Consider the following 21,611-nt stretch of genomic DNA (forward strand, 5'->3'; position numbering starts at 1 on the left):
TCTAATCATTTTAATGTTCCATTATATGTTTATATCCTTGGTTATATAGGACCTATTTCTTACGTGTAGCGTAAGACTACAACCAGCTAACAAAGCCGCGAACAATCAGCTGATTCACACAAGGATCGTAACTTTCGCAATCATTCTAACGATATTCAACGACTTAAATTTTTATATTAACATTAGTTTTTCCTTTCAGAAGCTAAAAGATATATTTGTTAAACATTTAGTTATAAGACTGAACTATCCAATGTGAAGATGAAGTTTTTTTGCATATTGCGATTTTGGCTATTTGTGCCTGTTTTTTGTTAATTTTTTTTGTTTAATGTAAAATTTACCCTAGTTTGTGAAATAAATTTTGCTCTTTTTAGTTTCAGTTCAAATTACATACACTTTCTTTATTTTTTTATTTTCTTTTGTAACAAATTAGAACATTTGTGAAGTTCAAAAAGCTTGGATTAACTTTTCTTGAAAGTATCGATTAATGTTCGCAAGGGTACTGTGAATAATTTAAAAATACATTTATCCTTAGAAGCAAAATTGGTCTTTAGCACTCCTGAATAAAATGGTATATGATATAATATAATTATTTTAGTTTTAAATACGATAATAGAATAGATAAAAGGCAAACGAGGTGCAAGAAATACTCCAACACAGAGAGAACTCTGATCTCCAGTTCCACAATTAGATATTATTATATCGAGTTCACTTACTGCTCAATTTAAGAAAACCTTACTGAACCATAACTATCATGCACATATATTAACATATTCTACATTTTTTGAAATCTTAACTAACTCACCCATACCTTAACTTGATATGCATGTATTTTAATCCTATGCGGGGTAGCCAGGGGGACACAAATATTTGTCTTGAGGAAAAATTATAAATACAAATGATTATAAACTTGTTTGTTGATTTAAACATTTCCCACTATTTTCATTTTTTTACAAAATTTTGTTGTTTCTTGTACTGTTTCCTACATATACGATAAATGCAGGAAAAAAAATTGTTTTCAATTCGGCTAAGACGATTTTGAGAAGTTTTTACGTTTTGGTTTAACTTCTTAGGTAGTGATCCAAAATGTTTTTAAATAATGTATTAAATGCCATTGCAGGATTATACTATTGACGTTCTAAAAAGTTCTTGAAAAATCCTGAAGTAAATTTTTATCAATAATTATATTAACTCTTTCTTTAAAAGGGTGTCAGAAACGATCTGAAGCGTGAAGGACTGACAATGAATCTAGAATGTTGGTGCAGAATTCTAAGGATTTGATCAAAACGTCCAACGTACACAAAGTACGGATATGATCAAAGCTTCCACGGTAACAGTGGTGCTTGAAAACACAGTGATCCTCGGCAACCCGCTGACAGGCGTGTGCTTAATACCGACTACGTCTATACATACGTTACAATACAGTACTGCAGGCTTTATCACGCTGGGCCTTTCACACAATATTCCGAGTCCATACTTTCTCAAACTGGCTTTGTATGGTATCTTAATTTGAACTTTATCTCTGAAGATACTTGATCTATGTAGTTGTAGATGATATACAGTGTGAACAATTTGTACGGTATAAAACGATAATTTTAACTTTGTTATATTAATAGAGGGAATGCATTATATAAATAATAGCACTTCTTTTTTTTCAAAAACAATTATTATTCTGGAATTTAATGTATAAATAAATAGGGAATGTACACTTGTCAGTATTTAAATTTGGTTTACTTAGACTTTGTGGGACAGTATATTTACAGTAGCTAAAATAACAAAAATTGAGGGAATGGGCTTTAGAATGATAAAAAAACCGTTCGCTCCGTGACTATAGTTCCAGGAAACAAGAGAGCACAGTGAGTCCGTGATTATAGCAAGAGGACATGAGGGGAAGACGTGGATAATATTCTCTAGCAGTGTCAATAACTATTAATAACATTTTCCCATTAATGAAATACAAATCAAGCCGTACAACGAAGTGGTTTAATTAACATGTTCGCATTACGGTGATAGCAGCTTCATCTCATGCTCACTGGGCAACAGCTCTGAGTTATTTGAAGGTGCATATCACTAGTTGAGCTTTAGCGAATATTTTTACATTGGTCCTATATGTAGCCATAATGATGACGAGAAAATTACACAAAAAATGAATTTGTAAACAAACTGAGTAAAAGTATATGAAATATAAAAAAGTGAATTTTAATGTAAAAATTTTGTGACATTTCATATCTGACAAATTTACATCTAGTCAGATAAAACAAGGCGGGAGAATGCCATACCACATGTACGTACCATACTTAGATGAGGTTGATAAACATATAGCTCATTCCATTTTCAAGATGTCCTGCGGACAGATGTAGGTACGTAGATATCCATATACAGAGTGTCCCACGAGTAACCCTCAAACTTATAAGGTGGTTTTCTCTCATGAAAATAGTGAAAAAAGTGTATATAAACATAACCGAAAATGCTTTGTTGGTGAACTACGGCTAGCGTGAGATTTCAACCGATGTTCTGGGAAATGACGTTAGTAAAGCGAAACTCGTTTTTTCACCGCGTAAAATTAGATATATAATATATCTGATAACTCAAATGTGGGTAGTTTTATAGGTCTGGGACGTATTTTATAAAACTTTTCAATTTATTTTACATACAATCCGATACATTTTAATACCTAATTTTACGCCTTAAAGAAATCAGTTTCATTTTATTCCCGTTCCTGTTCAAGAAAATTGGGCGAAATCTTTCGCAAGCCGTGGTTCGCTAACAAAGCGTTTTCGGACATATTTTTATATGAAATTTTTATTATTTTGATGAGAGGAAACCACATTAGAAGTTATTTTGGTTAAACGTGGGACACACTGTAAAATATAAATATTCAAAACCACTGGCAGACAAAAGAAAAATTTTCATGGCCTCCTGAGAGATAAGCTTTAATAACGCTAAGCCAAATTGCTTGATTAGACATGAACCGTTTTAGAAATAGTTATTTTCTGCGTAGAAGTAAAGTTTCATCCATGACATCTTTCTACATGATAAAACTACAGGATTGTTTATTATGTTACGATTCACAGCAGCGTTCAAATAACAAAAGTTTCGGCGAAGTAGAAGGGTACTATAACCCAAGAGTGTGCCTTAAAGCATACGTTCCACAAACTTATAACAATGACTTTCCTCTGTATAAATTGTCCTTTAACCTCTATGAATGTAAATGCCAAATGTTGTAACCTTATATGTTTCTTTTCAGATTTTTTACTATTATATCTGCTGTTCTGATTTATTACAGTTGCTATCATAGTTACTTATGAAGACAGTGTAAAAATATTCTTTAAGGATCAGCCAGATTCAAAGTAATTTGCTCCGTCAATAAGCTCAGTATCGTTTATTTATAATTGAAAATTCTTGTAAAATTTGAATTTATACCTCAGTTCATTTTCTACATATCGTGCGGACAGACATTCAGATTTACAGATAGAAATAAATGACATTTTTCCAACACATAGAGTGATAGGCATCGCTAACGCTCAGCCAGTCATTACCAAATATAATAAATAACCAACGATCGTAGAAAGCTAATACAATAAAATGCTTCTCTGTGGATTTTTTCTTTAAGTAAGAAGGAAACTACTTTTAACACCGTGTAGTTTTATCTTTCATAAAAAATTATAGGAAGATGTTACTGGATATCTTTCATGCTGTGGCGTAAATAATAAAGAGTGGAAATTGCTCACTGCAATGACAACACTATTACTCAATCCAATATTTTACGAAAATAACAGCTTATTAACTACATTAAGTCAATTTGATGTCATCATAAGCGCGTTATTGTAGAAAGCGAACAACAGGCACCGTATTTGCTGAATAATTGATAATACGTTTCGGATGTTGCCATAATGACAGTTTCCGCTGGCGATATGGCCGGAATGGGCGTGTTTGTGATGTTTCCATTGGTGTTGAATAGTTAATATAAAAAGATACCCTTACACTGTGGAAACTTTTACTGGATAATTACGATGTCATTTTCAATCATTTCCACTACTTTATGGTAATGAAACCTTTGTTTATATTCTGTTTGTGATTTAACCCTCACTCAGATGAGTTGAGTAATTTTACACTTCGTCGAACTAATTTCAACTGTTTTGTGTTCTCGTGCCAATAACTGTCGTAAAGTTTTGATGTATGTATATTGGTTATTTTTAGCGAAGTATACCACTTTAGCAAAAAGGAAAAATGTAATTTCTCTCTGTCTCTTCGCACAATATTTCGAGAACAAACTGAAGTGAAGGTTTTAAAAACTTTTCATGGCCGTTTAATTATAGACACGTAATTTTTTTTCAATTATTGAAAATAATCTAGCTTTGGATTTGGGTAAACGCCATTAAAGTATATCGGTAGGCTGGAAAAGTTATGAAGGAAACAGGATTTTTCCGGACATTTGGCATCTTTCAGTGAAACAATAAATCAGTAACACTACGTTTCGAGATCTGCAATCTGATCTCTTCTTCAGGTAAAGAACTAACCTAATACATAATATTACAAACTAGGTTAAAATAAACAAATATTACCAAAGCGTTGTGGCACGCCTAAGTCAGGAATCACAACCTACATGTTGTTTGTCAACTTCACTAACTTTATAAACATGCACTTAATAAAAAACTATACAAAACACTAATCATTAAAACTGAACTACGGAATACAGGTAACAATGCGTCTTCATTCGTCTACTAACCACCTACGACTGACCTACGACTGACCACTCAGATATAATTAAATTTAACCCAGCCCTACGAATTAAATAAGCTTTACTCACGATCAGCTACATAACGCGGTTGCGCATTAATCTATTGCACTTGTGTGCATGGGTGTAAATGTATATAGACCCAGCCACAGCCACAGCCGCTATATGATATAATATAGTAATAATATAGCTTTTATATACCACGGTTAGGCTTATCCACAGTGCGTTTAGGCCTGGAAGGCAACACACATATGCAATTTTCAGTACGAAACAACTTCTCGCAGAAAACATATATCATCTACATGATACATGTATGTACATATGATGATATATATTATCTAATGTATTTGAAAATGAGGTTGTAAGACTTCAAACAATGTACCAAACAGCGATGTTATATCTCAAACAATATTGAAGAGTACACTGTACATTTCAAACTCTTCAGTTGTAACAGTAACGTAAATTTGTAAAAATTGCAAAAGAGACATTACCTCCAAAGTCTCTAACGGTAACTTATGTTGTATTTCCAAATAATTGGCCTATATAACGTACATGGGCCGAAGGACCCGACTGAACGTAACAGGAAGACCACAGACGACCGGACGTACCGGCGGACGTCTATTTCACGGAGTGAGCTTCTCTCGTGAACTTAGAGGAATCTATATACTAAAAAAGTTGCAAGTCTTAAGACCTTCTTATCAATAGTTATCACATAGACATCCATATAGACAGACAGATCGTTGGAACTTTTTAGCCTCAAAACCAATAAGCTTCTCTCGTGGACTAAGGATCTATTTTCCAAGTTTTAAGATTTCAAGTCCTTCCTAACAAGAGTTATCATATAGAGACAGATTGACTATAGCTTTACATAATATTATTAGATTTCTTGTTTGGCCTAGGAGAAGCTTATGCACTACAATTCAGGTATCTGGGATCTTTCTGTCCAAGAGGTATGGCACATAATTTAAGACAGATATACAGACAGACAAAATGACAATAGTTGGGAATGAAAAACTTTCAAAATACATGCATGGTTCTAATAGTTATATACATTTTATTTCATAGCCTTTTATACATTTGTAGAGGAGTAATTACAGATTTGTTGTTGTCAGTTACTTTGTATAGAAACAAAATTTTTAACTGAATATAGTCCTCTGAATCCAGATATGAAAAGCTTTAAATACACCTATTTCATGATTTTATCTATCCAAAATATACTATGATTCTTTTAAAATAACTGTTTTTGAACACGCTGTTTATGAAACGGGTTTTATAAAATGAGCTAAGAAACTGGAAATGATAACAAAAAAATATCGAAAAATTAAGTAATAAATTACATATATGCTAGCAAGTTTAGCCCGATAGTTCCTGTTGTTATTAAAAAACTTGGGTTTAGACATTAATTTCTGGACAAAACTAGCAATAAGCAAGGTATTTAACAGATTGCAACACTTGACATGTCACTCGATCTCTTGATGAATTTCAACACATAGTATTTTTTTCTAATTTTGTAGTAATACCATTTATTATTGGAAATTACAAATTCGTCCTAAACATGCGACCTCTAGACATTCTCTAGACATTCGAGGTCTATCGATATTTCAAGGTCAAGGTTTTGGTTATAATCTCTTGGCTGGTTGTACAATTATTATTTTTGTATAAATAAAATTAAAGGACAATCAGGCGGTAAAACAACTGAGGTAAACTGTTAGTTGCATTTAGCTTTAGTCTTCCCTTAATCCATGGAATAATATTCTTAGGTTTTTCTGAGAGTTTGCAACAAATGAAATACAAAATTTTATCAAAATGAAATTTTGATATGCTATTCATAAAACAATATACTTATATTTCACCTTTCGTCATGGACTTATGCATGGTAATGAATCCATTGGGTACGTTGAGAAGCACGCAGTGTACTATGAATATCTTACTCCAGGAACATCAGTAGGAAATTACTTGGTAATCTGAGAGTCATGAACTTCCGATGCGTACATATTCAGCCCAGCTACCAGTTAAATGTACGTTATCTTTATAGTGATAAGAAAGTTTGACTCTCATAGCTTTACACACCTGAAACAGATTTTAGTAGTTAACTACTCTCTATAGTTACATGAGCTATGTAATATATTTGGAAAACCAAGCATCTTTTCTATGTTGCATAACCGTAATACATACCCCTATGTTACAGAATCGTAATACACACCATTCTAAAATGTACTGGGCGCGCGTGGCTGTGCGGGTGCGTGCAGGAGTCGCGTCGTGACCATGCCCAGGATCGTATTGCTGCTGGCGTGGATTATGTATCAAGGTAAGCTGTGTAAAGATTTTCAAAATATTTGGAGAGATCAGACACCCATTTATCGTAAGAAAAACGGTGTTACAGTATTTTTTTTATCCATTTGACAAAGTTGTCTGTTGGAGCAGAGATCCAAGGCTTAGTTTGTATTATTATATATATATATATATATATATATATATATATATATATATATATATATATATATATATATATAAAATTTCAATAAACATTGAATCACAAAAAGTACTTGCTCCGCCGGGAGTCGAACCCGGATCTCTCACTTGCCGGGTGAATGTGCTACCATTACACCACAGAGCGCTTACTTTTTCCGATTCAATTATTTTGTATTTGGCCGTATCTGTCACATATGCGTTTAAATAAGCAAACTAACATATTATCGGAAGACCAAATACCTGTCAATCGACTTTTATTTACATTAAATTGTATAAATGGCAATAGCCTTATTTAATTTCAATAAACATTGAATCACAAAAAGTGCTTGCTCCGCCGGGATTCGAACCCGGATCTCTCACTTGCCGGGTGAATGTGATACCATTACACCACAGAGTGCTTACTTTTTTCCGATTCAATTATTTTGTATTTGGCCGTATCTGTCACATATGCGTTTAAATAGGCAAACTAACATATGATCGGAAGAACAAATACCTGTCAATCGACTTTTATTGACATTAAATTGTATAAATGACAATAGCCTTATTTAATTTCAATAAACATTGAATCCACATTAAATTTAATGTGGAAGTATAAAAAATGTCTTTTCCATTCAAACCTATTCACTTCCACCAAGGATACAAAGCAGAAAATTTGTATAGTTGTCTGACGATGATTTATCTATTGTTTGGGGGTAAACTAGGCAAATAGCCTAATTACCTTTAGGTTACCAGACAAGTAGATATAAGGTAACAAAACCGAAAAAATACGTATATACATTACTAGTTACTAGGTGATTGATATGATACTAACCTCTTCTTCTCAGACCCTGACTATTTATTTCACTATACTTGCATATTATCAGATGTTACTCTGCATGCAGGTACCAACCGTGGGTGGGGGGTGGCGGGACATTGTGGGGGTGTCCTGACCGCTGCCAGAGGGGTGATACAGACCCCCCAGTTCCCCCGTCGGTTTCCCACTCCTCTGCACTGCCGTTGGGTCGTGGATGCCTCACACCATGCCAACTCACAAGACTCGTCAATAGTCGTCTACTTCACCCAGCTGTTCGTGTCCGGGGGTCTCACCTTTACAGAGTTCGACTACTACGAGCCCGACTCCACCTTCCAGTTGGGCGGTCGAGTCATACACACGTAAGTGACTTTATCAAACAGAAACTGTTACTATGAGTACGGCCTATCCTTTACAGAGTTTGACTACTACGAGCTAGACTCCACCTTCCAGTTGGGCGGTCGAGTCATACACACGTAAGTGTCTTTATCAAACAGAAACTATTACTATGAGTACGGCCTATCCTTTACAGAGTTTGACTACTACGAGCCCGAGACTCCACCTTCCAGTTGGGCGGTCGAGTAATACACACGTAAGTGCCTTTACCAAACAGAAACTATTACTATAAGTACGGCCTATCCTTTACAGAGTTCGACTACTACGAGCCCGACTCCACCTTCCAGTTGGGTGGCCGAATCATACACGCATAAGTGCCTTTAGCAAACAGAAACTATTCCTGTAAGTACGGCCCTATCATTTACAGTGTTCGACTACTACCAGCCCGAATCCACCTTCCAGTTGAGTGGCCGAATCATACACACGTAAGTGCCTTTAGCAAACAGAAACTATTCCTGTAAGTACGGCCCTATCATTTACAGTGTTCGACTACTACGAGCCCGACTCCACCTTCCAGTTGAGCGGCCAGTCATACACACGTAAGTGCCTTTAGCAAACAGAAGCTATTCCTATAAGTACGGCCCTATCATTTACAGTGTTCGACTACTACGAGCCCGACTCCACCTTCCAGTTGAGCGGCCAGTCATACACATGTAAGTGCCTTTAGCAAACAGAAGCTATTCCTATAAGTACGGCCTATAAATTACAGTGTTTGACTATTATGAGCCCGACTCCACCTTTCAATTGGGCGGCGGCCGAGTCATACACACGTAAGTGCCTTTAGCAAACAGAAACTATTGCTATAAGTAAAACCAGTCGCCATACCAACTTTATCCGTTTTTTTTAGTAAATACCCTGCGCCGAGTCTTTGGTGTCTTGACGAGAATACAATAATGGTAAATTTAATATAAAAACGTATTTTTAATATAAAAAAGTGTACGTATGACACAAAATCCTGCAAATATTAAGACGAAGATTTGTTTTCTTAATGTATTATATCAAGTGTGCAGGTTAGTCCGTTGAAACAGGAAGACAGACAGATAGATATACTGGCATTCACAAACAGATTGGCAGACAGACGTAATTGGACTTTTGTCCACCACTCGAAGATAGACTTTGCTATCCCTTAGCCAATTAACTAATATAAACTATTCAATTTACAGTTGTGGAATATTGTTGAGCATACTTGTTTTGATTTTATATTATTCGCAACACTTGTGTATTATTATGATGTTCTGTTAGGAAATATATCCTTGTACATTATTTTTTGGAAAATTATATATGTATAACATTTATGCTTATTTTTATTTTCTAGATTATAAAGAAATTTGTCTGTTTAACAGCAAATTAAAGCCGTATGGCATGTATTAGAGTGAAATCTAATATCCAATATCCTAATAGGCCAACATTATGCCACTTTATTCTATTTTAGCAGAACATATGAAGAATAATAATTATGTTATTATTAAAAGTAAGGTGTGGTTAAAAAAATCGTACAAAGCCTCGGTCCACTAATTTAAATTCTGTGCCTAACATAGTTGTGTTTTTAAATAATAGAACCCACAGTGAAATGTATATGTCCTGGACGCACGCACATGTATTAAATAAAAAGCTTATTATTGTTAATAAGTGGATTACTTGAAACAAATGACTATGGAAACATGTAATTTGAAATTTTTCAGTTAAATCCTCTTTACGTGCTTCAACCAAATCAGGAATAATTCACGTATTGTAGAAAATAACATGTAACAGCCTTTGTTTTAATTACCTGATTAGCGATTTCAATCGAGTAGGAAGAAACTAATCAAGTAAGCTGTTCAAATAACTGTATGGCTATTTTTAATAGATTTTGTAATTTTGTAGATAATCAACTAAATAGGAATCGAAATAGAACAGTTTTCATTTAATAATAAAAATATCATGATTAAAAGTATTTACAGCAAACCAAAGGACAAATTTTTATTACATCTGGCAAATTTGTTTGCTAAATGATAGAGTCTTTCGTTCTTATAATAAAAATATGCAATAAATAATTAATAAAAATCTAAATAAACCTTTATTTTAGTCTCAAATAGTTTTCCTTATCACACTTTTGTTTTATGTACATAAACTCTTCATTTTTACTGTCATTGCCCTGTGCAGGAGGACTGACTGTCAAGCCACTGTATAAGTCAGTTTTCTCTTTAATACTTTTGTGCTTAGTCAATCTACGATTTATATTAAGCAATCATATGTTATTAGCAAACCGATTAAGGATGTTTAGTTTTCCAGATGATTAAAAGGTTTTTATGATATGATTTATAACACTCTGTAAGGAGATCCGTGGGTGTACAAGAAGCGACAACATCTAAATATCAATATTTTATTAGAGTTTAATCCATCACAATAAACATATATTCGCAGAAAAATATTATATCGATATTGACGTAATGTCGTAGGGTGACAGAACAGAACGTGACAACAGTCCAGTGGTTGATGACCCCCAGACACTATCTGGTCATCGACTTCTCTCTGGAACGGCTGGAAGGGAACCATCTGCGAGTGCTGGATGACCTGCTGGAAGTGTACGGTTTCAACATTACCTACGAGATACGGAGTGAGGTGCGAAACACCAGCTGTAGCGTGATCGGCTGCTCGCTATCCGGTCACTGTTATGCTTCCAGAGATTTCAGGTTGGTTTCTTAAGTTTTTTGTAGGTTTTTTTAGGAATAAGAAGTTAATGTCTCTAAAATTAGCTGATGCTACTATTGGGTAAATAATGCGAAGGATCTGAAACTGCTGGACAGTGGAAACATATTACACTTTCCACTAGGAAAACCGTCTATGGCATTGCGATGTGAAGAAACGATACGCATAACGCGTGAAAGAACCCCAAAGCCTTCTTAATAGTTAATTAGTTACTAGTAAATGTTTGCTTAGAGAAATAGTCATAGTTTAACTCAAATATATATAAAATTAATAGTCTGAAGAGTTGGAGAGAACAATACCATTTCTGGGGATAAAAAAACTCGTTGGCCTCTATTCACAGAAAATAATAAGCTTCTTTGATAAAAGTAATAAGAAAAACAAGATTATTTCACAAATATCCAGTTAATTTCAAACATTAGGTTTCTAGTGTACTATAACAGCAACACAGTAATTTGTGTAATTTACCTTTAAATGAGTTTTAAGACCATTAAGTTTAGTTGTATAGATTTATTTATTTTAATTAGAAATGAAGAAAATCAAACATAATGTAAAATAAAAATATCACAGCTTTATTGAAACGACATGACATTTAATTAGGTCTCTGATCAATTAGTTTATACTAAGAAATTTATCGCTTACACCATGTGTATACTTTATTACGTAACTTTCACAACTATTTGCAGAGACTACTGGTGCGCCTGTTTCGAGGGTTTCTCCGGTCCTGACTGCGGGCAAGGACCTCTCTGCCAGTCCACTTCTCTCTGTAAGAACGGAGCCACTTGCAGGTAGGTGTCCTTACTGTGAGATTTCCTACGATTTATCCTTTTATAAGTTTTATTAAAAACTCGTAGCGTAGAAAAGAATTAAATAATAATTGGTAAACTTATACTTGTATAATCTGCATGCCGTCCACATTGTTATGATGAAGAATGTAAGGAGTACAATACACCGGATTTTTACAATGAGTATGGGAATTTTAAATCTTTTAGTACTTAGTATATAATTTCAATCATAATTAATACATTAAATAAAAGACCAACTCAAATAATTACATATACAAGCTTACATGTGTTCAATGTGAGCTTTATTTGTCACAGGGCTCACATAGAGTGGATAGCCCAGTTTTCCCCAAACTGTAGTCGATGGTATGAAGTTATTGTTGCAACAGCTGCTTAAATCCTGTTTCATATTGAATCCTTGTTGGATAGGTCGGCTGATAGTGGAGGCATATAAACAAAACCCTTTATGAATATACAAAGATAGAAATCGTATGACCTTAATATAATGCGTTATGTCATTAGGCTCCTTACGGCCAACCCAGCGGTTATGTCTAGTGACGTTCACCTAATCGCAAAACGAATTACGCAAATTATGTCAATTTACCCTTCCATCTGTTAGATGGCTAGCGACTAGTCGCTAAAACATTTCTTCCCATTCTAGACGACTAGTCACTTGTCGACTTTGCAGTCATATATTTAATAAAACTTTTGGTATCAAAAACACGATTTAAGGTGACCAAGTACTATATTACATTGATCGGGATTTTTCATGGTATATTAATCTGATGTATATTTTATTGTATAATAATGCGTAATAACTATGCAGATAATTTATAAAGTTGCAAAACAAATGTTGGTTTCCCGCGTCTGCTCGCGAACTTTGACAAAATGCGAAAAAACGGGATTTTCCCCCTAAAGATATATGTATGTATGTACATATCAACACATTTTAGTTCATATGTTCTTTTTGTCGTAATATATTTTACTTCATTATAAGTTAATCTTTCAATTAATTTGTGTGTTTTTATAAACTTCTATTTTTTGAAAACACTCTTTTTGCGATCTTTAACAAAACTTTTTTTACATATAAACTCGTACAAAAAAACATACAAATATATTATATAAATTTATATGAATATATAAATAGAATATGTCATTTCTTGGTAAAAAGACAATATTTAAATATTTGCCCCAAAAAATCTAAAATGTTTTAGAGAAATAAAATTTTTATTATGTTTTCAATACAAAACCTTCCATGGGACATTTTCAATATTTTGAAAAGTAATAAAACAAATTATTTCAATTTTTTGGACAGCTTTACTTTATATATATATATATATATATATATATATATATAATTTCAATGAAACAAATATCACTAAATTTTCATAAAAAAATTATTTAAATTGCACAACACTGTTCCAGGTTTTATACTGTAAAATAATATATATATGATAGTCTATCCTTTATTTCAATAATAAACTTTCTAGATAGGTGTGAATGAAGGTAAGCACAACTACCAAAATAGTGCCTGACATTATAGGAATTTCAACTGCCAGATGCAGGGTTAATTAAGGCAGTGTCGCTGCAATTATACTATCTCATTAGGAATCTTTTAGTCCAAGATATGCATATTGCGACATGTCCACTGAGGTGAAATGATGAATCATAACTGAAAACGACAGGATCCAGAAACTTAATTGTTGTGCAGTACCGTTTCGTTTGAATCATTGGCACGTAAACCATAGCTGCAAGTTTTAGATCCTGTAACAACTGAAAACGATAAGTAATTAGTTATAAGCGTTTCCGCAAACCTTTCAAAACTGTCATCACTGAAATTTTTAACTCATGATCACTCTTTCGAACTGATTTCCGTGGGCTATTCGTGAAAGTTTCTCTCCCTCGCTCAACACTCTCTTCGCTAGCCGAGGTTGTTCCGTACTCTTCCATTAGCAAAGGCAGCCAGTATCTTTAAACCTATTATACCGTCTACGGCTCTTGGAGGATCACAACCGCTCTTTATATGGAACGCACGTTGCATAGTTTCTACAGATTCGGTCTTTGCGAACTACTGAACGCAAAACGCCTGATGTTCACCAGTCACCATTTTTGCTACTACAAGCACTGTTTATCGTTTGATGGTAAAATCATTGCGTCTGAATGAGCATAAAAGTGACACCAAAGAAAACTGTTTGGAATGCTCTTTGATTTGATTTATGAATTAAAAGTTTTACTTATATGTAAATATTGTTAAAGTGTTAACACATTGACACTCATTTATAAGACGTGTATTTAAAAATTACATTAGATCAATTATAATTTTTAAGTAACAAAAGTGCTCTCCAAAAATTTGTCTTATAAAATAATATGACTTTCAATTTATTTATTATTGGATTTGATGTTAAACTGTTGGAAGAAACTTACAAGCAATTGGATCTGATATTAAACGGAATATACAGGGTGGGGGTGTATATTATATAACCTATAATAATATATTCTAGTACGATAAATATTACATTTTCACTTTAAATTTTTGGCCAAATGACAATGAATGCCCCCAATTTTTAAAATGAACCTATGATAGTATATTAACAACTGAAATAATAAAGCAAACAAAAAAAAACATTGTTATAACTAAACTACAATATTTCTAGTTCCCGAATGGTATATTAAAGCTTCCAACTATGGTGGCGAACAAAGATACCTACCAAAGGTCAGGATAGACCAGTGTATAATATGTTGTTACGAGATGTGATGTATGTGACAAATATATAGGGGGACTGTTCCAGGCAGGCTGGAGCTGCTGTAGTGATCTGCATGTGTCCTGAGGGATTCACAGGAACCAAGTGTGAAGTTCCACTCCTGGATGATGGTATGGCTAAGAGGACCTTTTCTGTTGAATATATTTGTAATGATATGATTACTACATCATAGTCTTCTTAAATTTATCCGTTTGTATACTCCATCAGGGTACAAAAGCCAAAAAATAGCGATTGATTGTATTAAATCTAAAAAAAAACATTTATTATAGAAAAACTAAAGCATTTATTACATTGTAAAACATTGTTATCGAATTGGTCAATTTATTTGATCTAAGACTTCTGTTGCCAAGTGACCAGTCGTTAATAATGAATATCGTAACAGAATCACAATTTAAAATTTTCCGGTAAATATAGTCAATAAATTTAAGAGGATATTTTTATGATCAAAATTAAGAAGTTGCTGCATTTAAACATTTTCTTTGTCAAGAAAAAAATTATTTTAGGTTAATCAAGGTTCTTTATGTAACACATAAAACACTAACCACCTGAAATAAAAAAACAAAACTTTCCAGAAGGTTTCACTGGCGGGTTCACAGGTACTAAACTGGCTGAACTTATCTCGGAATAGAATATTATCTGATTAGTTGCTTTCAGGCTACTTCTGTGAACATCCACAAATGTCAAATCAAATCAGTTGAAGAGTTAAGTTAATGCACAGTTTGTGGAGTTAGTTATAAAAGGTCTAACGAGGATGTCTGAGGAGATAATGCCAACATACATTCGGTATTATTGTTTTTCATAAAAAAAAAACTTATACTAGTCTTAACTGAATGATTGTAGCAAACACTGGAGAATCCGTTCTTCATGGACAAGATGTTTAATACAAATTTATGTATATAATTTTTATGAACTTAGTGAACCAACTACAGAGTGCATGTAACATTTGGCTTTAACAATAGCGCTATGGAAGTAATAACCAATGTTTATATATAATATAGTAACCTCTATGTTTTATTACTAAAGGCATAGTTTTATTCGTAAGGTCCTCATTAGTGTAAAGTAATCATTAACAGTTTAAATCCCAGCGTCCAATATGTTATAGCACCATTAGTCCTGACAAAATGCTTTAAAGTCCAGTCCGTTAATCGGATTGAGATTTGGAAATTTCTAATTTCCTCAGGTCCTGTATAGCAATAGATGAATAAACAATATACATGCAAAAATCACAACCCTGGCAGTTAGCATTATATTTCGTCTGAAAGGACAGTTTTTTTTCAGATGACGTCAGCGTGACACATTGTTTACTGTTGAGTTTGCGTGAAGCTTCATGTGTATCGTGTTATTTATTGTTCTTAATATCCATATGTGAGTAAACGTTGTAGATAAAAATTCTAGTGAATGAAACACAAAACTATTTTTTCGAAATATATATATATATATATATATATACAGAGTGACCAGAAAATGTTTCAGTAGGCTACTATTCGTGGACCAAAGGAAAACCAAAGGATCACATAAATACCCTCGAAACTCAGTAACTACCAAAATGGGAGCCATTTAGTTTACTTACTTTACTATTTTAAATTTAAGAACGACTTTTTGCATTACATTGAAGTTTAGTATATGAAATTGGAAATTAAAAGATTATTTTCAAAAAAATATAACTCTGTACACACTTCATTGTACAATTTCTGGCTTCTTAAAATCTTTAAAATATATTAAAAACGACTTATTATAAAAAGTCAGATTATTTACATTTTAGTTACAGAATTTAATTACAAATCCAACGATATCAAGTTTAATAAAATAGGAAAAATCAAATGAGATCATTTGATTTAAAAAAACGAAAATTAAACAATATCCACTGACGTCATGTGGCAGTACTGTTCATGAGCTTCACAATCAGCTCTTTTAACTTTAAACCTTTTTAATCAGCTTATTTTAAAATTAAATTGCATAACAGTTCCAAACTCTTTACGTAATAATTTCCTAACTATAGCAGCATTTAATTATTTTTATTGTCTCCCTTGTTCCTCATCCCATTTACCTAGAAATTGGTATTAATGGGTTTATAATTAAACTGTCTAACTAAAATTTAATTACTGTGACATCTTGTTTTCATACCTCATTTTGAAGATATTCATGCCTAAGAATTTTAAGATGCTGCCATTTTAAAAGTAAAGGAATTTACAAATTTTAATTTTTTTTCTGTAATTAGGCATTTACGTAACAAAGGTATATACAGACTTTCAAATTTAATATGAAGCAGCTACTGGCTTATACCCTTAGGTCATGTTCGTCCGATAAGATAAAGAAATGGCGAAAGAATAAGCACAAAATGAATTAACGATACATTATCAATCTCGCCAGATTATAGATGTTGCACTAAAAGAGGAGGTGAACAGGAGCTTGACTCAACATTCACGGGAAGCGATTCGAAGTGAAAGATACACCATATGTGATCTTACTTTCTATATTATCTTCAGTCACTGTAATAACATTTTTTATATTATATGTAGTAATATGGGCCAAAATAGTGGATTTGCCCAACGCGAAGCTTAACATCAAGGGAAACTTATATCCATCCATTTTGTGTTCAAGGGTGTGAGGAGGAGGATGGATGCACCACCCAATGTCCGGAGGATGCAACAGGGGAACCATGCGCGTGCAGCCCCAACAGCATTCCCCTAACTAGAGGTACTTAACTTTCAAATTTTTGGAAATTCTCAATGTTCATAAAATATTTTCAAGGAAAACTAGATCAATTAGAGAACATTTATATCACGCACTGATAGATTTAGCTTGTATTAAATTGTGTTCACTTCAAGAATCCAGATGGATTTTCACATTGGTAAGAACACTTCTTACCTGAATACTAAAAACAGCCCAAAATAAAGAAAAGTTTAAAATTTACAGTAAAGGAATTCTAAACCTCTTCGACAATTAATGTTTAGCAGCTCTTCCTCTTTTCTAGAAGTATACTTTGCAATGACTTCCTGACATGTTGCAGATCGGGCTAGGTACGAGGGTACAGTCAGACTCAACAACGTTTCTGCAGTCCGCACTTGTTTGGAAAGTGCCACTTGTACTCTAAAACCTATGCTCACTAAACAGGTAATTTCACCATATTCTCATCCAGTTTTTGTTGTTTTTTTTTTTTAACCTTTGTAACAGTACTGAATTGTATATACATAGCGATTTAAACATTTCTAGTCATCGTTAAAATAACCATTGGGACTTTTCAGTTTTTGTTTCTTCTTTAGAGCACAGCATTGACATTAAAGGGATAAAATTTTGTACTAAAATCGTCTTTCTATCCAGCCCCATTACTCAACTTGACAGTTTTTCGTTGCGAGAATTTAACCAAATCAGGTAACACCAACTCTGTTTAAGGATTTAAAAGAAATTTCTTAAAATTGTACTCTCATGTGGTTCAATTTGAAATAAGATGCCCACTAAGGCTATGGAGATGATAGGTAGGATTAGAAAGATCGGTGACTCTTCCAAATAAGGTGACTGTTTCTGGTATTAGCGAACTTTCTATCATTCGATTCCTTCTCTACTTCCACCCCTTTTTGTATGTTATTTTTGTTTATGTAGCAGTCGAGCGCGTATAATTTAAGAAAAACTCTTTACTTATTTTTATTATTATTTTTAAGAAAAGAGACCGAGCCATTTTCAAGTCTTATTCTGTGCGTTCTCGTGGGGAGCTGGATCTTATGAGAGAACCTAATCAAACAGAAGAAGGAGGACGGTCGATGCAGTAGTAGATCGATAGTACTGATAAAACTTTCAACAATCATAGAGTTATTTTATCCTGCGCTATTTTTTAAAGAGTTCCAAAACCCGATTTATTAGTCCACTCCCACTAGGCCATCGGCTTCCTATGGATGTATCTGATATAACTCAAAAATGAGATTATAAAATGTTATTAATGTCAGTATTACGTGAGACTTCAAGCATTCGAATGACCTGGACGAAAACTTGTCTTGTTATTTATTGTGTAAAAACCCATTCTTAATATTTTAATAGAAGTGATTACATATTTTGTTAAGTATTTAAAACATATTGATTGTTATAACTTGTTTTGGAAACCTAACTGACTTAATCGCATATACGGGGTGTAACTGAAATACACCGACAATCTTCAGGAGGTTGTTCCTGAGGTCAAAACGAACCAAAAAGTTCCTATAAATGTATGTCCTAAAATGCATCGTTTTCCGTCTGTCCGTCTGTTTGTGTTTATTACATTAAATTTTTTTTTCTAAACAACCATTAAAGGTACAAAGTTAAACTTTTCAACAGATGCTAAATCTAGTAAAGATTGTCAATTTAAAAAAAAAAATTGAAAATATTTTTACTCTGCAAATTTCAAAATGGCGGCTAGTTAAAATCTTTGATGGTGAATTTCTCAAAAACTCCTTACTGTATAAAAAATTTACTAGAATATAAAAAAAATATAAATTTTATTTATAAAACGAATGGTACCTCATTTTTTGAAATCGCTCAAGAAATAAAAAAGTTATAGCATTTTTCTTAACCTAGTAACATATCACATTTACAAGTTTTTTTTCTTGTTTCAAAAGTTAATGTAAGTATTTAGGCAGTATAAAAATAAAACGATATTTTGGGTTAAAAAAACTTTTAAACACGATAATTAGTATTAAATTTTTAAAAACGACATTGTAACAAGCAATCTACATGAACTCAACTTTCATGGTTTAAACAGCTGAATATGTTTTCATGTTGAGACAACAGCTGATTAGAAACAACAATGAATTCAGATAAGTAAGGTCATTTCCTTGTTTATTTTTGACAAGATATGATCTGTTTACTTTTCACTTGTAGAAACATTATTAGTCGATAGTGCTCTTATTCTAATTGAAGATGGCAGGTTACCCATTTAGCCATCAAGCTGACATGATTATTTATGTATGGAAAAGCTAACGGTAATAGTCGCCTAGCATCCCGCCTGTATTACGAATCATTTCCAAATCGACAACAACCTACTCATTCAAACATTTGCTGCTGTTTTTTCAACCGACTTCATGAGGACTGGCACTTTGTTACCTTCTACTGCAGACCCGAAGTGTACAGAGACAGCGTAGAACTCCTGATTTGGAAGAAAACATCTTACAGCGAGTAGAGGAAGATCCAGGCGTAAGTACTAGGCAGTTAGGAGCAATACTCAACGTAGACCACATGACAATATGGCGAGTTCTACATGAGCAGATGTTATATCCGTACCATTATCAGCGTGTACAAGCCCTTGGTCCAGCTGACTTTTCCATTACGTTTACAGTTTGCCAATGGTTTTATCAGCAAGCTAACAACCCTGGTTTTACATCATTAGTTGTGTATACAGATGAAGCTTGTTTTAATCGAGATGGAATAACCAACTACCACAATATGCATCAATGGCTGGTGAAAACCCACAAGCCATTCATGAAGGGAGACATCAACAGCAGTTTAAAATAAATGTTTGGGCAGGCATCATTGGAGACTGTTTATTAGGTCCCTTTTGTATTACCTGACATACTAAATGGTGAAAACTACAGACATTTCTTACAACACGAATTGCCTGAAATTTTAGATGATGTTTCCTTGGGTGTGAGAGAGCACTGTTGGTTCGTGCATGATGGAGCTCCCGCGCATTATCAGACTAGATGTCAGGCAATTTCTGGACCAAACTTATGGGGAAAGATGGATAGGCAGAGGGGGACCTGTAATCATGGCCGCCTCGGTCGCCAGATCTAAATCCAATCGATTTCTTCCTTTGGGGCCATTTTGAAAACTCTAGTTTATGAAAGACCAGTTAATACCAGGGAATGACCTTTTACAGCGTATCACTGCAGCCTGTAACACTGTAAGGAATACACCAGGAATACTTGAAAGAACTCGGCAATCAATGACCAGACGTGTTAATGCATGCATCGCATAAAATGGAAGGCATATTGAACATTTGTTGTAAAGTGATCCCTAATATTTTGAAATAAATTTTGCTCTGTTAAGTTATTCCGTATTCCTTAATAATGACAGCTTAAAACTCTTTTGTTTAATGTGAGATATTTTTTTTTTTTTAATGTGAGATATTTTTTTGTTGAATGTTCTAAACAACTGTAGGCTACTGTAGTTTTTTGAAACAAGAAAAAAACTTGTAAATGTGATATGTTTACTAGGTTAAGAAAAATTGCCATAACTTTTTTATTTCTTAAAACGATTTCAAAAAATGAGGTACCGTTCGTTTTATTAAATACATTTATATTTTTTATATTCTAGTAAATTTTTTATACAGGAAGTAGTTTTTGAGAAATTCACCATCAAAGATTTTAACTAGCCGCCATTTTGAATTTTGTTGAGTAAAAATTTTTAAATTTTTTTTTTAAATTGACAATCTTTACTAGATTAGCATATGTTGAAAAGTTTAACTTTGTACCTTTAATGGTTGTTTAGAAAAAAAATTTAATGTAATAAACACAAACAACGGACAGACGGAAAACGATGCGTTTTATCACATACATTTATAGGAACTTTTTGGTTCGTTTTGACCTCACGAACAACCTCCTGAAGTTTGTCGGTGTATTTCAGTTACACCCTGTATAGATTTGCTCTTGTGTATAAAGATAAATGTATACACTATAAGTGGAGATTTTACCTATAAATTTACAAAATATAACTATCAATATTTTTAGTCTTCTACAGAGCAATTTATCAATGTTATAGAACTGCTATTTGATTCAAATCAGATTAAACAGTAGGTTTAACTTCAAATTCGTAACAATAATAAGTCAATTACACATATACAAAGGTACAGAAAGTAAATAATACAACAAAACCCTCAGCAAAATTGTGTTTTTTTTAATTAAAACTCATTTTTACTGTACATAAAAATAATGAATCTCTTTGAAGGCTAGTTATTTACATATGTATTTACTGAGATATAATTATTTTTGTATTTATACATGTATTTATTATTTCCTTATACACAT

At 33.2% G+C, this 21,611-nt stretch overlaps 1 protein-coding gene across 1 annotated transcript in view; it reads left to right on the forward strand.

Moving 5' to 3' along the window:
- Nucleotides 1–21,611, forward strand: part of LOC124368138 — a 78,288-nt gene that overhangs the window by 18,350 nt on the left and 38,327 nt on the right. The window contains exons 3-9 of the mRNA XM_046825414.1: nucleotides 6,924–7,043; nucleotides 8,089–8,359; nucleotides 10,832–11,065; nucleotides 11,765–11,866; nucleotides 14,650–14,732; nucleotides 17,224–17,319; nucleotides 17,633–17,736. Of these exons, the coding sequence (XP_046681370.1) occupies nucleotides 7,001–7,043; nucleotides 8,089–8,359; nucleotides 10,832–11,065; nucleotides 11,765–11,866; nucleotides 14,650–14,732; nucleotides 17,224–17,319; nucleotides 17,633–17,736 (933 nt within the window). The 5' untranslated portion in view covers nucleotides 6,924–7,000. The remainder of the gene's footprint in view (nucleotides 1–6,923; nucleotides 7,044–8,088; nucleotides 8,360–10,831; nucleotides 11,066–11,764; nucleotides 11,867–14,649; nucleotides 14,733–17,223; nucleotides 17,320–17,632; nucleotides 17,737–21,611) is intronic.

This window comes from Homalodisca vitripennis, chromosome 8 (genome assembly GCF_021130785.1).
Source record: "Homalodisca vitripennis isolate AUS2020 chromosome 8, UT_GWSS_2.1, whole genome shotgun sequence".
Lineage (NCBI taxonomy): Eukaryota > Metazoa > Arthropoda > Insecta > Hemiptera > Cicadellidae > Homalodisca > Homalodisca vitripennis.